Genomic DNA, 14,684 nt, shown 5'->3' on the forward strand with positions numbered 1-14,684 from the left:
AGCAGGAAGAGATAAAAATAGAGCTTATTTTTCTCCTTGTCACAAACCGTGTTTCTGCTGGCTTCCCCAAGCCATTTCTTCTTCAAGTCTGCTGGAAAAGGAGTAAGTTTAGGCTTTAGGTTCAGTGCTGCAGTTGTGGGTTGTAGGGAGACTACGAAGCAGTGTACGGATTGCAGCAACTTATGCCCAGTGCTTAGTGGGACGAGGCATATCAAGATTAAGGAATGGCTGCTCTTGCTGCTCTGCAGCCAACTGGCCTTTTGCTGCAGAAGCTGCCTCTTTTTTTTTCCTTTTCCATTGAGGGAATATATTGAAATAGCTGATTAAAATCCCGTTTTATGAAGCTCTTCTGGCTTTGTGCTCCCCTGCTGACACATGCTGGTCTCACACCTTTGCAATGAAGCGTTGGTGCTGTTGGCAACATGTACGCCAAATGCAGTCAGCTGAGAGATCTGGAGAACTGGGGGGTGACTCGGTTTGCCTGGCACCGGGGATCCCCAGGTGGGAGAACAGCCTTCCCTGGTATAGCAGGAATATGCATTTATCATCATATGGTCTGGCATATCAGCACATCACCACACATCAGGGCTCTGCGAACTTGTGGTCTGCATGGATTAAAATGGACTGGGCCACAGTACCCATTAAGCTACTATTCCAGATGTGGAGTTGATAATGTTACAAGGCCTCTCCTCCAGGACCTGACCTGGCAGGGGTGTGACTGAGGAAAGATGCTGGGAAAGTAAAATCTGAAATGGGGTGTTCTTTGAGGTGGGAGATGGCTTGGCCCGCCCTGGGAAGCACAAAGACTGGTTCAGGAGGCCCTGGTTGCATGTGGCTTTGATGGAATCACAAATAATGTGGTCTCACCTCACGTTGCCAACTCAATCAAAGCATTCTTGGGGTGTAAGCATCTGATTTGGCTTACACTTTCTGAAAGAAACATTGTCTTTACGTTATGTACGTCCACCTCTGTGCAAGGACTACTGTGGGTAATAGCAGGCCACAATTTATGCAAAGAATGTATCCATGCATGCACCGCCAACACCGGTTTCCTTTCTGCCTTGCTCAGCCCCCGGTCTGCTGCAGGTCAGAGACGTGTCCGTGTTAGGGACCGGCGTACATGAGGCTGACACTTGGCAGTGGTCCCTCTTGCTGCCAGGAGTCGCTCGCTCTCCGCATCATTCTGAGTGCACGTACATGTAAAGCATATATGTGGTAATTAAGAAGCCAGTCAGGTCCTCAGCAATCACAGAAATTCAAAACAAATGAACCAGTTGAATACGAACATGTATGAACTGATTGTATATTAATATGAATGTATATACACACAATTACAGTGGGAAAACAGAAGTTTAAACTTTAATTCAGTGTTAAAATATTTTTAAGATATTCTACATGTAGATCCCACCAGATGGTAATTTAAAATTCCCCTTTTAAGTGACGGATTGAAGAAGCAATAACATCACCTTTTGGCCTTTAGAAATGCTAAGACCTTTTAGATGTCTCTGTTCTTTGACAGCTCGTCCTGGTTCCCTGGGCATGTGAAACGTCTCCTGGAACGAGAATAACTGTGCTATCAATCCAGATACTGTCCGTCCTTGATTTTCTCCCTGCCTTTTCATTTAAAGGAATCACAGCTATAAGAAATGTGAATTCTCTAAAATTTAATCAGGGTAGGATTTTTTTCCTAAGCCAGCCTTCATTAAGCAATAATGTAGAAATGAAGTTAACGCTCCCTACTTTGCTCTCCGACATCCGTTTTATATCCATTACACTTTAGGTGTAATAATTCATTTCCCAGATTTGATCTTCCTGGTCATTTCAAGCCAGTTCTTCCATTTTTAGTATTTCCTTCAGAGAAGTGAAATGGCAGGCATATTACGTAAATAACTTTCTGATACATTGCTACAACTGTTTGAGCAATGCCTGTCTTGAGAGAGAGTTCATTAGCAAACGAGCAGTTCCTGAGTATAAAGTAAAGCATCCTTTTATGTGGAAGGGCAAGCCTGAGCCATTGCTCCAGCTGTTCCATTGAGGGAACAATTCTTGGCTTAAAGCGTGACTGGGGCTATAAAATTAAAATCAAAATAGATAAAGTAGGTCATTTACTAACTCTTAAACTGGGATTCTGAGGGCTCTATTCTGAGAAGGCTACAGTGATCAAAAAGGAACAGATGTGGCTCTACCCACGTTTTGTCTAAGTGTTAAGCCTCCGAGACTTAATACTTATGATCTGATGAATATTTAAGAAAGTGTGGTCCTAGAGACAAGACAAAAAAGGCGTCTGCAGCTTCGTTAAAACGGCTGTTGCAATGTGGCACCATCCATTTCAAGCAACTACCAACTTTGACCTCACCTTTACTCAGATAACCATACCTTAATATTCCCTAATTGTGTATTACCCCCCCTCGAGTAACCTCTTTGTTAAATTTCTTTTGTTTCAGTGTTATATGGCCTTTACAGCACATCACCTAGCAGTGAGGATTTCAGTTTATGTGACCAAGTAGAATAAAGCACTGAACAAGTTAGGAGGTTCAGAAACACATTTAAATTGGCTCTTAACAGCCAGCCAGAGCAGAACTGCACGCAGACCTATTCATAGAATCATAGAATCACAGAATCATTTAGGTTGGAAAAGCTCTTTAAGCTCCCCCAGCCCAACTCTTCCCCTGCCATCCCACCCCCAAACCCTGGCCCTCAGCACCGCCTCTGCCCGCCCTCGTCCCATCGCCCCTTCCCTGGGAGCAGAGCCCGACCCCCCCGGCTCCCCCCTCCTCTCAGGCAGTTGTAGGGAGCGATGAGGGCTCCCCTCAGCCTCCTCTGCTCCAGGCTGAACCCCCCCAGCTCCCCCAGCCGGTCCCCAGCAGCCTGGGGCTCCAGACCCCTCCCCAGTTTTGTTGCTCTTCTCTGGACATGCTCCAGCAGAACTATATGGATACATGTCTGTTGAAAACCTAACGCAAACTTTTCATCATATGGTTCAAGCAGGTACTGGCCTCTCAATTAAGAGAGGACACCTTTAGCTGCTGGGAAGGACAGGTAGAAGGCTTGGAGCCATGATACAGTAGGTCCAGACTTCCCGGGCAGCCACTCTGGTTCATCTCATCAGTACCAAAATAATATACTTTAAAGGGTTAAAGACCCAGATGACTCTGATCATATCTGGATTTACTTAACAACCTAAGAAAAAGTCCTCCAAGTGTGGACCTCGCAGCCACTTGAAAGAGCAAGGCTATTTCCGCGGTAGGAGAATGGATGTGGGGAGTCCTCGCAAGGTCGTCTCCATTTTCTCCTTGGAGAATGTTTAAAGGATTCTGAAAAATAGAGAAATCCTGTGGTGTGCTTATCCAGGGGGCTTATCATATCGTATTAGCAGTTACTCATCACATGTAATTAAGACTCCTTTTTAGCTCATGTGAAATATTATTAGCTCCATTCATCCCAAATCACTAAAAGAGAGTAACAGTGGGATGTGATCCTAACAGGAGATGATAGGAAGCTGCTGATGTGACAGGCGTATTGTGGAAGGGAAGGGGAACTGTGACCGCCAGAGCCTGTTTTGAGGCCTGCCATGTCTTCAGTTTTGCAGCCCCTTGTTGTGGGAGGCGTTAAAGTAACTCCCCTCTTTTAGGGCAGGCTGCTGGCTAACAGTCGTGTCGGTGAGGATCAAACCAGACATTGTTTAATATTTAGCTAATTGGCTTTCGGAGGAGAAGTTTGCAGAGGTTTGGTGATAAACCAGCCAAGAGCAGGTCAGCTAAAGGATTTGGTAGGTGTAAGTTAATTTTATAAAACATGTATGGTGTAGTTTACTTTTTAAGTGAAGAAATCCCTTGAGGTTAACAAAACTAAACAGTACTAGTACCCTTTCTTCCCCTTTATGGTCCAGAAAAGGCTGGTTTCAGCTTTCATCCCTAAAATACCAGTGAAATTATCCCTTTATTTGTGATCAGAGCCAGAGGGAGCCAGGGAACAGGTTCCAGCTCTGAAGTTCAGAGCACGGAGCCGCCTTCAGCCTCTGAGAGACAAGGCGCTGCATTTTCCACTCCCTGAAGCGTTGGGTGTGTTGTGAAAGGAAGGTCCAAGCAGAAAGCTTCACGCTGTAGTCATCCGGCCTGGAGCTTACAGTGGTTTGGGCTGCTGGGGTGGGAGCCATATGCAAGAGGAATGGTTGAAGCCTGTAAGCTAAACATAGATGATGAGGAAGGGAAAAAAAAAAAGTTATCTTCTAAGACCATTTCTTCGGTGTCCATGATCCATTACTGTGCTATCCTTTCTAAGTGGGGAAGCTCACACATCCATTCGTGTCTAAAATAGATGCCTCTAAAAGCACTGAAATAAAATGTGTCCCTTTTGCTTTCATTATCACTTCAAGCATCCTATTAGTTGGTTAAAATTAGGTTCTGCTTCAGAAGACTAAAATGGATGCTTCGAGTTTCCATAGTTACTGTCTTTCTATTAATTGTGTTCAATTAAAAAGTAGGGATTCTCTTTTGCCTACCATCACCGGGCTTTGGCAGCCAGGCTGGGCTCTTCTCTCTTTATGCACTAGCAGTAACACGGACTGTGCGAAGGTCAGGTTACCTGCAGGTGTTCACAGCTGTAGAAACTGGTACTTGGTAAACAGTTTTGTTGAGGGCAACGTTGAGGGTAAGCAGAAGGGACTGAATTCAACTGAATTCACTTAGGAGTGTTCACTCTCCAAGGTGGACACAAGGTGAAACAAGCTAGCCCTGTCCAGGAGATCGAATGCTAGGAGAACATCTAATCCTGCGTTCTGCCTTCCCTTCGGGTAACCTGAAATCCCCCACCTGAATTTTTCCTTCTTTGGGGAATCAATCACAGCCAGCCAGTGAGATGGGGCTGAGGCAGAAGGTGGCTGTAGTGGCCGTAGACAGGAGTCCATGCTGCTGATCTGGTGGTCACCCCATAGAAGCAGAGTGGCCTCCAGCGGCAAGAGGCAACCGGCTGGGCTCTTGGCCTCAGTTCAATAGCTCATCTAGCAGAGAGCGAGGGGAGGGGGGGTTGGCTGGCTGCAGCACTGTTACAGCCTGCGTCAGCCAGGAAACGCTTCCTCCTTTTCACCTTCCCAGCAGGATTTATGACAGTCTGCGAGCCCGTTCTCTTTCACATAAAAGCGCTTGTACGTAAGAATCAAATTATTTTTGTATTTAAATTTGACAGAATACAGTGACCAGAATTGGCGTTCCGTAATGCAGGCTAAGCGGTGCACAGATCTGTTCTATCCTCCTGACGTTCAGAGCTTTGTCTTCTGCGGTGACTTTTGCTCTCCTTGTAATATTTTATGTCTTTATATAATAGAGGCAGCACCACACACAGCGCCGGTCACCCGAAAGCAGTTGGAATGCCACCTCCCTCCTGGTCCCATCCAGAGGAAGATTTGCGCCACAAATCAAACATCCCTATTTTTAAAGATTTGTCTCAAAGTCCACATTTTTTGTACGTCTTACCCAGCAATCGTAAAATCAGCCCCCAGAAGCCTGGGTAGCTCTTTGCTGCTCCAGTCTGTTCGGTTCAGGGCATTTAAGGAGGTTGCATAGCACCTGGTTTGCCATGAAAGCAAAGAAAAGCCTTTTCTTTGGGGGAGGTGGGGTGGGTGGCAGCGAGGCCGACCCACTGCAGGTCCTCAGGGGACCGGTGCCCCCGGCCGCTGCCCGCACCACCTCTCCCTTCCCAGGTACTGAAGGGCGCAGCAGCCCCCCAATACCAAGCCCAGTTTTCCTGCGCTATTCACTGCCCTTTAAGCTGACTGTTTGCATTAAAACAAGGGCAGAATGGCTGATGGTGTAGCTGCCTGTACTTATAACGTGCTTATAAGATGAAAATCATCTGGGTTTTTTTTTTTTTTTTGGCTGTTTTCATCTATGAGCTCTTAAAAATGGTCACTGTGGGCCTGCAGCCACAGTGAAATGCCCAAATACAAATCCATCTACCTTGTATTGGAGGAGTAGCCTCTCCCTCACAACCTCTGCGTGCAACACAAACACGTATATGGTGCATCTCCCAGAGTCCAGCGTCCGATCAGCGCTGGCGAGATGGTCCGGAGCATCCCACGTGCGTGCGTGCAGCAGATTACACCTCAGTTTGGTGAGGAAAAGCTTCAAGCTGGTGCTGAGCAGGTCCTAGCAGGGGCTTTCCAAGACAAATTCTACCGGTGGGAGCAGAACAGGGCACAAGTACAGTGCTAGAAGGATGGTACCTGAGAAGGTTGATGGTTTTGCGGGAGGAAAATCCCCTCTCAGTGCAAAGCCATTCCGCCTGCACTGTGCTCTGGCCACAGCAGGCTGTGGCAGCAAGCAAATCCATTTTTGCTTTCCCATATCTGGGAATATGCTGGCAGAGCTATTTGGTAGCCGAGACCGTTGCTTTAATACACAGCCATGTGAGATTATTTTCTAGCATGAGATGGATTATCTCTTTAAATTCAATGCCAGTGTCAGCGTGGACAGTAACCTGAGACGGAGCTGGAGGCGACCTCTGTGCCCACCCCCCGCTTTGTAGCTGGATGTGGGAGCAGCGGGGGGTTACAGATCTCCCACAACATATGTGCTATAATTACCCCGTTTAATGTTACTGACTTTAAATCCAGGCAGTGGATTAAAGCTGCAGGCTCCTTGGTGGGGAGAAGTTTGCATTTTGTTCATTCCCCCTGTCTCTGCATCATTAGTGCAGAACAGGTCAAACAGATGGAAGGGGAGAGAGTGGCATTTATTTATATTTTTTTTCTTCAAGACTCCAAATTGACATCGTCCTTAGAGATCATTGGGATTTTTGGCAACCTGATCGTTAAAATGGTTCAACTTTGTCCTGACCAAATCATATCCCCATCTCCCAGTTCAGTATCTGTCATTTTATCATGCTGATGATGGAGTTTTATTTGCTTGCTTTGTTGCGTTGTTGGTTGTGGATTTGGGCTGGGTTTTTTTTTTTAAAAAAAAAAAGATTAAATGGGCATTTTAATCCCCAAAAGGCTTAGGGGTGATCAGCAAAGCCAGAATGTCCGCAGAGATCTTCCAAATGACACAGAGAGGGTTTTTCAGTGCACGCTATTTGCATTTGATGTGCTGTTTGGGAATCAGTGCAGACTGTCAGGCTCTTTAGAACAGCGAATATTCATTAAGCTTGCCAGAGGCAGACGCTGCAGTCAGTACGGCATCCGTGCAGGAGGCAGGGAGGAGAGAAATCAGGTTAATGACTCGCTTTCTCTGCAGTTTGCTTCCTGCTTATTGCCTGATCTCAGTTTTAAATAAATTCATTTAATTAATGTGTTTTGCTACTCTGACCTGCGGACAGAAGGGTCTGTGATTAATGATGGGGTATTCCTAGTCCCACAGTGGCTTTAGTCTGCATATTCTGGTGTCTAGGAAAAAAAAATATTGAAAAATATTTCCTTTAAACTTAATAATAATAGATGGTTTGGTTGAAAGCTTTTATCTAAATGATCTCCTGAGTCCATGAGCCACCAAATTTTAAAGACAGGGACAAAGTGGGGAGTGGGGAGGGGTGGAATGGAGGGAAAGCAAGCTGCTGTCTTGGCTGAGCACGTCACACAGTCAAAAACATCTCTGCAGGGAGGCAGAGCTGCCCTGAAATGCTTTCCTCTTCTCCCTCCGAGCAGGAGCACATCTGTTCTAACACGAGTTGGCCTTCTTCTGACAAAGGTTCTTTAAGAAGGCAGCAGAGGCATAGGAGGCAGGGACGATGTACATGACACTCAGAATATACGGCCAGCGCGCGTTATGGGAAGTGAGCACCACCTGTTCCCAGTAAACACCAGATTGGAACTGTGGGGCTACACGGGGACAGGGAAAAAACACGTGGCCTCCTCAAAAGAGAGAAAAATGTCAGCAAGGTAGAAACTGCAGTCTTAGCCAAGACCTGGTGGGGTGCGGGTTTGTGGGCTGAGGGATGACATGTTCTGTGAGCAGACATTTTGCCCCAAATTTAGAAGACATCTTGATTTCAGACTGTTTGTACCCATCACTCAGCTTTTCGACTTTGCCTCACTTACGTATCAGCTTGGCTGGTTTTACAAGCTGATGAAAGCCTGCCCTTCAACTGAGAGAATTCACAAATGCTGCATCTGAAGAGACAGCGCTGTACATCTCAGTGACAGGCCTGTACTTCAGCGTTTTGCAGCAGAGCATCACTCAAGCAGGGGGCACAGGACATCGTCCAGGCAGGGGTTGAATATCTCCAGAGAAGGAGACTCCACAGCCCCCCTGGGCAGCCTGGGCCAGGGCTCAGTCTCCCTCAAAGCAAAGAAGTTCTTCCTCATATTCAAATGCAAGTTCCTCTATTTCAGTTTGTGCCCACTGCCCCTTATGCTGTCACTGGGCATGACTGAAAAGAGTCTGGCCCCATCCTCCAGACACCTCTCCTTAAGATATTTGTAAATATTTATGAGATCCCCTCTCAGTCTCCTCTTCTCCAGGCTAAACAAGCCCAGCTCTCTCAGCCTTCCCTCATAAGAGAGATGCCCCAGTCCCCTCATCATCTTCATAGCCCTCCACTGGATTTTCTCCAGTAGTTCCTTGTCTGTCTTGAACTGGGGAGCCCAGAACTGGACACAGTACTCCAGATGTGACCTCACCAGGGCAGAGTAGAGGGGGAGGATAACCTCCCTTGCCCTGCTGGCCACATTCTTCCTAATGCATCCCAGCATACCATTGGCCACCTTGTCTGCAAGGGCACACTGCTGGCTCATGGTTAACTTGTCCACCAGGACTCCCAGGTCCTTCTCTGCAGAGCTGCTTTCCAGCAGGCCAGCCCCCAGTCTGTACTAGTGCATGAGGTTATTCCTCCCTAGGTGAAGGACCCTACACTTGCCTTTGTTGAACTTCATTAGGTTCTTCTCTACCCAGCTCTCCAGCTTGTCCAGGTCCCGCTGAATGGCAGCACAGCCTTCTGATGTATCAGCCACTCCTCCCAGTTTTATATCATCAGCAAACTTGCTGCGCGTGCACTCTGTCCCTTCATGCAGGTCATTGATGAATAAGTTGAACAAGACTGGACCCAGTACTGACCCCCTGGAGAGCACCATTAGCTACAGGCCTCCAACTAGACTTTGTGCTGCGGATCACAACCCTCTGAGCTTTGCCAAGCAGCCAGTTCTCAGTCCATCTCACTGGCCACTCTTCTAACGCAGCTTACATGAGGATGTTACGGGAGACACTGTCAAAGGCCTTGCTGAAGTCAAGATAGACAACATCCACTGCTCTCCCCTCATCTACCCAGCCAGTTGTGCCATCATAGAAGGCTATCAGGTTGGTCAGGCATGATTTCCCCTTGGTGAATCCATGTTGACTACTACGGATAACCCCCTTTTCCTCCACATGCTTAGAGATGACATCCAGAATGAGCTGTTCCATCACATTTCCAGGGATGGAGGTGAGGCTGACTGGCCTGTAGTTTCCTGGGTCCTACTTCTTGCCCTTGTTGAAGATGGGAGTGACACTGGCTTTCCTCCAGTCCTCAGGCACTTCTCCCGTTCTCCACAACCTTTTAAAGATGATGGAGAGTGGCTCAGCAATAACATCTGCCAGCTCTCTCAGCACTCATCGGTGCAACCCCATTGGGGGCCATGGATTTGTGGGTGTCCAGTTTGCCTAAATGATCTTTAACCAAATCGTCCTTGACCAAAGGAAAGTCTTCCTTTCTCCAGACTTCCTCTCCTACCTCCAGGCTCTGGGATTCCTAAGGGCCAGCCTTAGCAGTAAAGACTGAAGCAGAGAAGGCATTCAGTAACTCGGCATTTTCTGTATCCTCTGTCACCAGGGCACCCACCTCATTCAGCAGTGGGCCCATCTCCCAAGCCATGATGCTGCTTAGCTTGCTCCTGAGGGTGGAATTCAGCTCCTTTTGCACCAGCCACCCAGAAGTTAGCTGTCTAGTTTAAATTGGCTGCCCAGGCTTTAGCTGCCGTTAAAGCAGCAAAGGTAATAGAGCTCCAGCAGGGAGAGGAGAGGAGCAAAGAAAATTCAGTGCATCTAAAATCAGGCGTTTGAGCTAGGTGGGTCGAGCTGCCTTCTGAGGGTGCCTGTCTCCCTTTATAGACTGTAGCAAAAGCTCAATTAGGCAGTTTAGATTGGATGCCCACTTTTTTGGTGGCTGAATGTAGAAAAGGGATACCTTAGTCTGTGGATGACATCTAAGAAAAAAAAATTCAGGCACCTACAGCTACTACAAGCTAAATTTTAGGGACCCTGTTCCCTGTCTGGGCTCCCTGCGCAGAGCACAGGGAGCGTTAGGTGCCTCTGAAAAACCTGTGCTGAGATCAGAACTGCCTGGAGCACACACGTGAGAAGCTCTGTGCTCAGCGAGGTGACACAGCTCACCTGAAACCTGCTCCTTTTCTGGGATCTCGGAGCCTATGACATCCATGATGCTTTCTGTCTGACAACGTGTGGGCAATCAGGTGCTCTCAGAGCAATTAGGACTTGTTGAAGAAGTGCCTATTGCCTGAGATTTGTATGGTTTTCAAGTCCTGTAAGAGGTAGAGGGCTACATTATATGACCTGTAAATGCCTCTGGAAGAGAAAAAAAGTAGCTAGACACCGTACCCTACTGCTTCAGGCTTTCAGATTGGTGATTTTAGGATGTGGGGGGTTTTTTGTATGTTGATCTGCCTGTGCATTTTAGACAACAGTCACCGGATAGAAAAAGAAGTATTTTGAAAGACAACCTAGAAGTCCTTTTCTCCCAACTCAATATATGATCTGCTCGCTGCAGACTCTCGGTTGCTCTGGGGTCCATTTAAAGTCTACTGAGACACGTGTATTTTGGCGAGAGTATGAGCAAATGGAAGGGTGAAAAGTTCACCTCCCATTTTAGCATGCAGACGCGCAGGCGAAGAAGCATCAGGAGCTGCGGGTGCAGCCTAGATTTTGGGTTCTGCTGCCTGCCTGCATTTTAAAAATAAATCATTTGGTCACTGAACATGAAGGCTGCCATGTTCCTTAAGAATAAAGCAAAGGGGCAGCCTCCAAAGGAATCCTTTGAGTTACACCAGGCAATGGCCAGGCTCTGTGCTTTTATGTAGGAACTCGGGCACGACCGCCCGGTGTGGCTGTAGGAAGAAGCGTAATGTTTTAAATTCGGTGTTTTAAATATAGCTGGTGGGTTTGCTTTATTTAGGTTTTCCTCTAAGTTAAATAAACAACTTGAAAGCATTCAATGAGACCCAGAAAATATTAAAGAGAAGCACAGCTAATCCTGTTAAATGTAAAACAGCATCCCAGTGGAAAGCTTTTGTTGTTAAATTCCTGTTGGTAAGAAACAGAAGAGATGTTTAAGGAAGCTTTGGAAACGAGGGGGTGAGTGACATTTATGCTTCATCTGAAATGCCTCAACACGCAACGTTGTTAGTACAGCTGAACCGCGACCTTCCAGCCTGCCAATACAGATAAACCCACACGTTATCAGGTAAATCACGCAGAAGGGAAATGTCCTGAGGAGGCTGCTGAAGCCCCACTCCTGGGAAATTATGGCTATTAACTCCTCAAGTTCTGCCTGTCTCGGGCTTTCTGCATGTGAGCCCTCCACGCAGCTGTACGGATAATTAGTTTCCTTTGGCTTAGTGGATATTAAGGAGTATTAAAATGCTTCATTTGTACAGACGACAAACATAGTCAGGGGCTGGGAAAAAAGCACACAGAAATGCAAGCAAACCCCCTTGGTCTTTAGCTTGACAGAATCCCGATTCCAGGGAGGATACGACGGGTTTGCTGTGTTTGGATGCCTTATGTCAGATGGCTTTGTGATAAATGTTACTGACTTCATCTGGTGAGTGGATTTGCCTAGGCAGAACCCGATTAAAGGGTCAGTATCCTGTTCTGAATTAGATTTCAGTAATGCAGACGTGTATGTGCGCCCTGTTAGACTGGCAGGGGTTTTCAGGCATGGAAAAAGAGATGCTGTACCTTAAGGGTACCCTGCATTCTTGCCTGTTACTGTATTTGTCTGGTAAAGTGCATAATATAAAGGCACTGTCGTTGTCCCATGTCCTGTCTTCAGCCCGATATGGCTGAAGCCGTACATTTTTAGCCTAAGATGGCACAACCACACACCGTGGTATTTCAGGTGTGCTGCGGTGGCACTGCGAGCCGTGGAGCGTTGCAAACCTGTGTACTTCAAAGCAGGCTTTGGACTGTTAACTGCTGCAGGGCTGTCCCCAACCAGAACAAGGATGGTTCAAAAGCAATCTGAGGTCACCTTCAGCTGGTTTTTTTCCTGCCCGGAACAGGAAAAAAGCATTGGGTCTGGGCCAGCGTTGTTTGGAATGAATGCTGCATGGGCTTGTTGGGAAGGAGAAAGGATTTATTTGTCAAATAGGGCTTAATTTATGGTGTACTATATGAAAGCTCACATTTTTGTATCGCTGGAGAAAGACAATTGATTAATAATTTGGAAAAAGGCCAAGAGACACAACGTTCACCTTTGTAATTTATCATCTCAAAGAAACAAAACCGATATGAAGCGTACCTGACCAAAATACTTTATTAAGCAGAAATGAAAGCTGGTTCATGTTAGTGCATTTGGTATGAAAGGGCTTGCTAGGACACTGCTATTACCAACAACAAACATGCAAAAAATCTGACGCTGATAGTTAAGGCTGTGGGAGGTTTACAGAAAAGCTACAACTGATTAAATAGAGGAACTTCCACATCAATAACCACTTCAAAAAAGATGTTTGAGACTAGGAAGGTTAAGGTCACTAAAACAAGTTCAGCAGTTCCTGGAAAGAACAGAAACTCAAAGTCAAATCTTCACTGTTAGATACAGTCTTAGGGAAAAAATAAGTGTACAGGCTCTTCTAATTCTTGATTAAACATCACACTGTAAGAGCCATCATATCACCTCCTTGACAAGGATTCCATGTGCCAAAGCTGTCACACAGATGGTCTCAGAGCCAGTTCTGATGTGTCATGTATACACATTTCTTTGACCCAGAGCATGTTGGGCCCGGCAGTACCTGGAGTGAATCCATGCACGAGCAGCCTGGACAAGAACCAGTTGATAACACACAGAGGAGCAGCCAGGCAACCAAGAGTTAATGTAGAGCCAGGCTAAAGCCATAGCTTTTGCACAGGAAGCTGATACTCACTGAGTGCTTGTATTCCAGGCCCACCTGGATTCTTGTGTGCAGTTCTGGTCCCCGCTGTACAAAAAGCTGTGGGCAGGCTGGAGGGGTCCAGAGCAAGGCCACCAAGGGGATCCAAGGGCTGGGAAGCGTCCCTCAGCCGTATGGGGATGGGCCGAGAGAGCTGGGTTTGTTCAGCCTGGAGCAAAGGAGGCTCAGAGGGGATCTCATCTCCATGTACCAGTACCTAAGGGGTGGCTCCAAGGAAGATGGAGACTCCCTTTTCACAAGGAGTCATGGAGAGGACAAGGGGGAATGGACACGAGTTGCTCTTGGGGAGATTCTGACTGGACAAAACAGGGAAATTTTTCACCATGAGAACAGTCACCCACTGGAATAATCTCCCCATGGGAAGGGTTGACTCTGCCACATTGGACACTTTTAAGCCTCAGCTGGACAGGGTGCTGGGCCATCTTGTCTAGACTGTGCTCTTGCCTAGAAAGGTTGGACCAGGAGATCCTTGAGGTCCCTTCCAACCTATGATTCTATGATTTAATGATGCTTTAAGCTTTTCTTGCTGTTTTGACTTTTTCAGAACCTGAGGCTGGAGAGGTGTCCCCCCCAGTGGGAGCTGGTGTGAACAGCAACAGCTGGACCTTTAAATTTGGACCCGGCAATCCCAAACAAGGTGGTCCTGGTGAGTTGCCAGACAAATTCATTATCCCAGGATCTCCTGCAATCATCTCCATCCGGCAGGAGCCACCAAACAGCCAAATTGACAAAAGTGACTTCATAACCTTTGGCAAGAAGGAAGAGACCAAGAAAAAGAAGAAAAAGAAGAAGGGAAACAAGACTCAGGAGAAAAAAGAAAAGGGCAACAGCACCACTGAGAACAGTGACCAATGAGGGGTTTATACCCACTTAGCCCATTTTTGTAATCATGGCAGATTTCTCCTATGTAGCAACTCCCAACTTCTTCCTACTGTTAACAAATTTCCTCTATGTACAGACTTGAGAAAATCAGCGGGAAATTCACAGTGTCTGTCTAAATTGCTTAACAGGTTTTGTCTTAAAAGCTTTATTAAGTCTGGTGTTAACTCTTTTTCTCCACTCTGGCTTGTTTTCAGAATCTAAAAAGCAGACACAAGTCTCCTTTCTCCTACGCCGAAAAGGAGAATCTTCACAGTACAGCCAGTGAGAGGTTGGACTCTCTGCACTGTGGTTCCTGTGCTCCTGTCTTGATGACACTTACAGGACAGGTTTAAAAGTTTTAATGTTGTGCACCCTCTACCTGATTGGAAATATTTGTGTGCAGCTGTCAGCTAGGTGATACGAGATCAGATTCTAAAATGCAAGAAGAGCTGGTAAATATGCAACAAGAGGAAACACCTAATGAACACAAACGTTCAGAGATGTTCAGGCTGGGGGGGGGGAAATGTCTGAAGGGAGATGACCAGACTTTCCAGATCTTGAGAAGTCCCTGTGTGGAAATACTGAGTCCTATACATGACGTATTGTACACACTCCTGCAAATAAAACCTCGCATTTACAGCTCTTTAAGATACCATAAATTTTATCTCTT

General features: G+C 46.6%; 1 protein-coding gene across 1 annotated transcript in view; it reads left to right on the forward strand.

The window, feature by feature from the left end:
- Positions 1 to 14,008, forward strand: part of PCDHAC2 (protocadherin alpha subfamily C, 2) — an 83,964-nt gene extending 69,956 nt beyond the window's left edge. Inside the window, exon 5 of the mRNA XM_009635219.2 lies at positions 13,698 to 14,008. Within this exon, the coding sequence (XP_009633514.2) occupies positions 13,698 to 14,008 (311 nt within the window). The remainder of the gene's footprint in view (positions 1 to 13,697) is intronic.
- The last annotated feature ends 676 nt before the right edge of the window (positions 14,009 to 14,684 follow it).

Source organism: Egretta garzetta, unplaced genomic scaffold (genome assembly GCF_000687185.1).
Source record: "Egretta garzetta isolate BGI_Z169 unplaced genomic scaffold, ASM68718v1 scaffold103, whole genome shotgun sequence".
Classification (NCBI taxonomy): domain Eukaryota; kingdom Metazoa; phylum Chordata; class Aves; order Pelecaniformes; family Ardeidae; genus Egretta; species Egretta garzetta.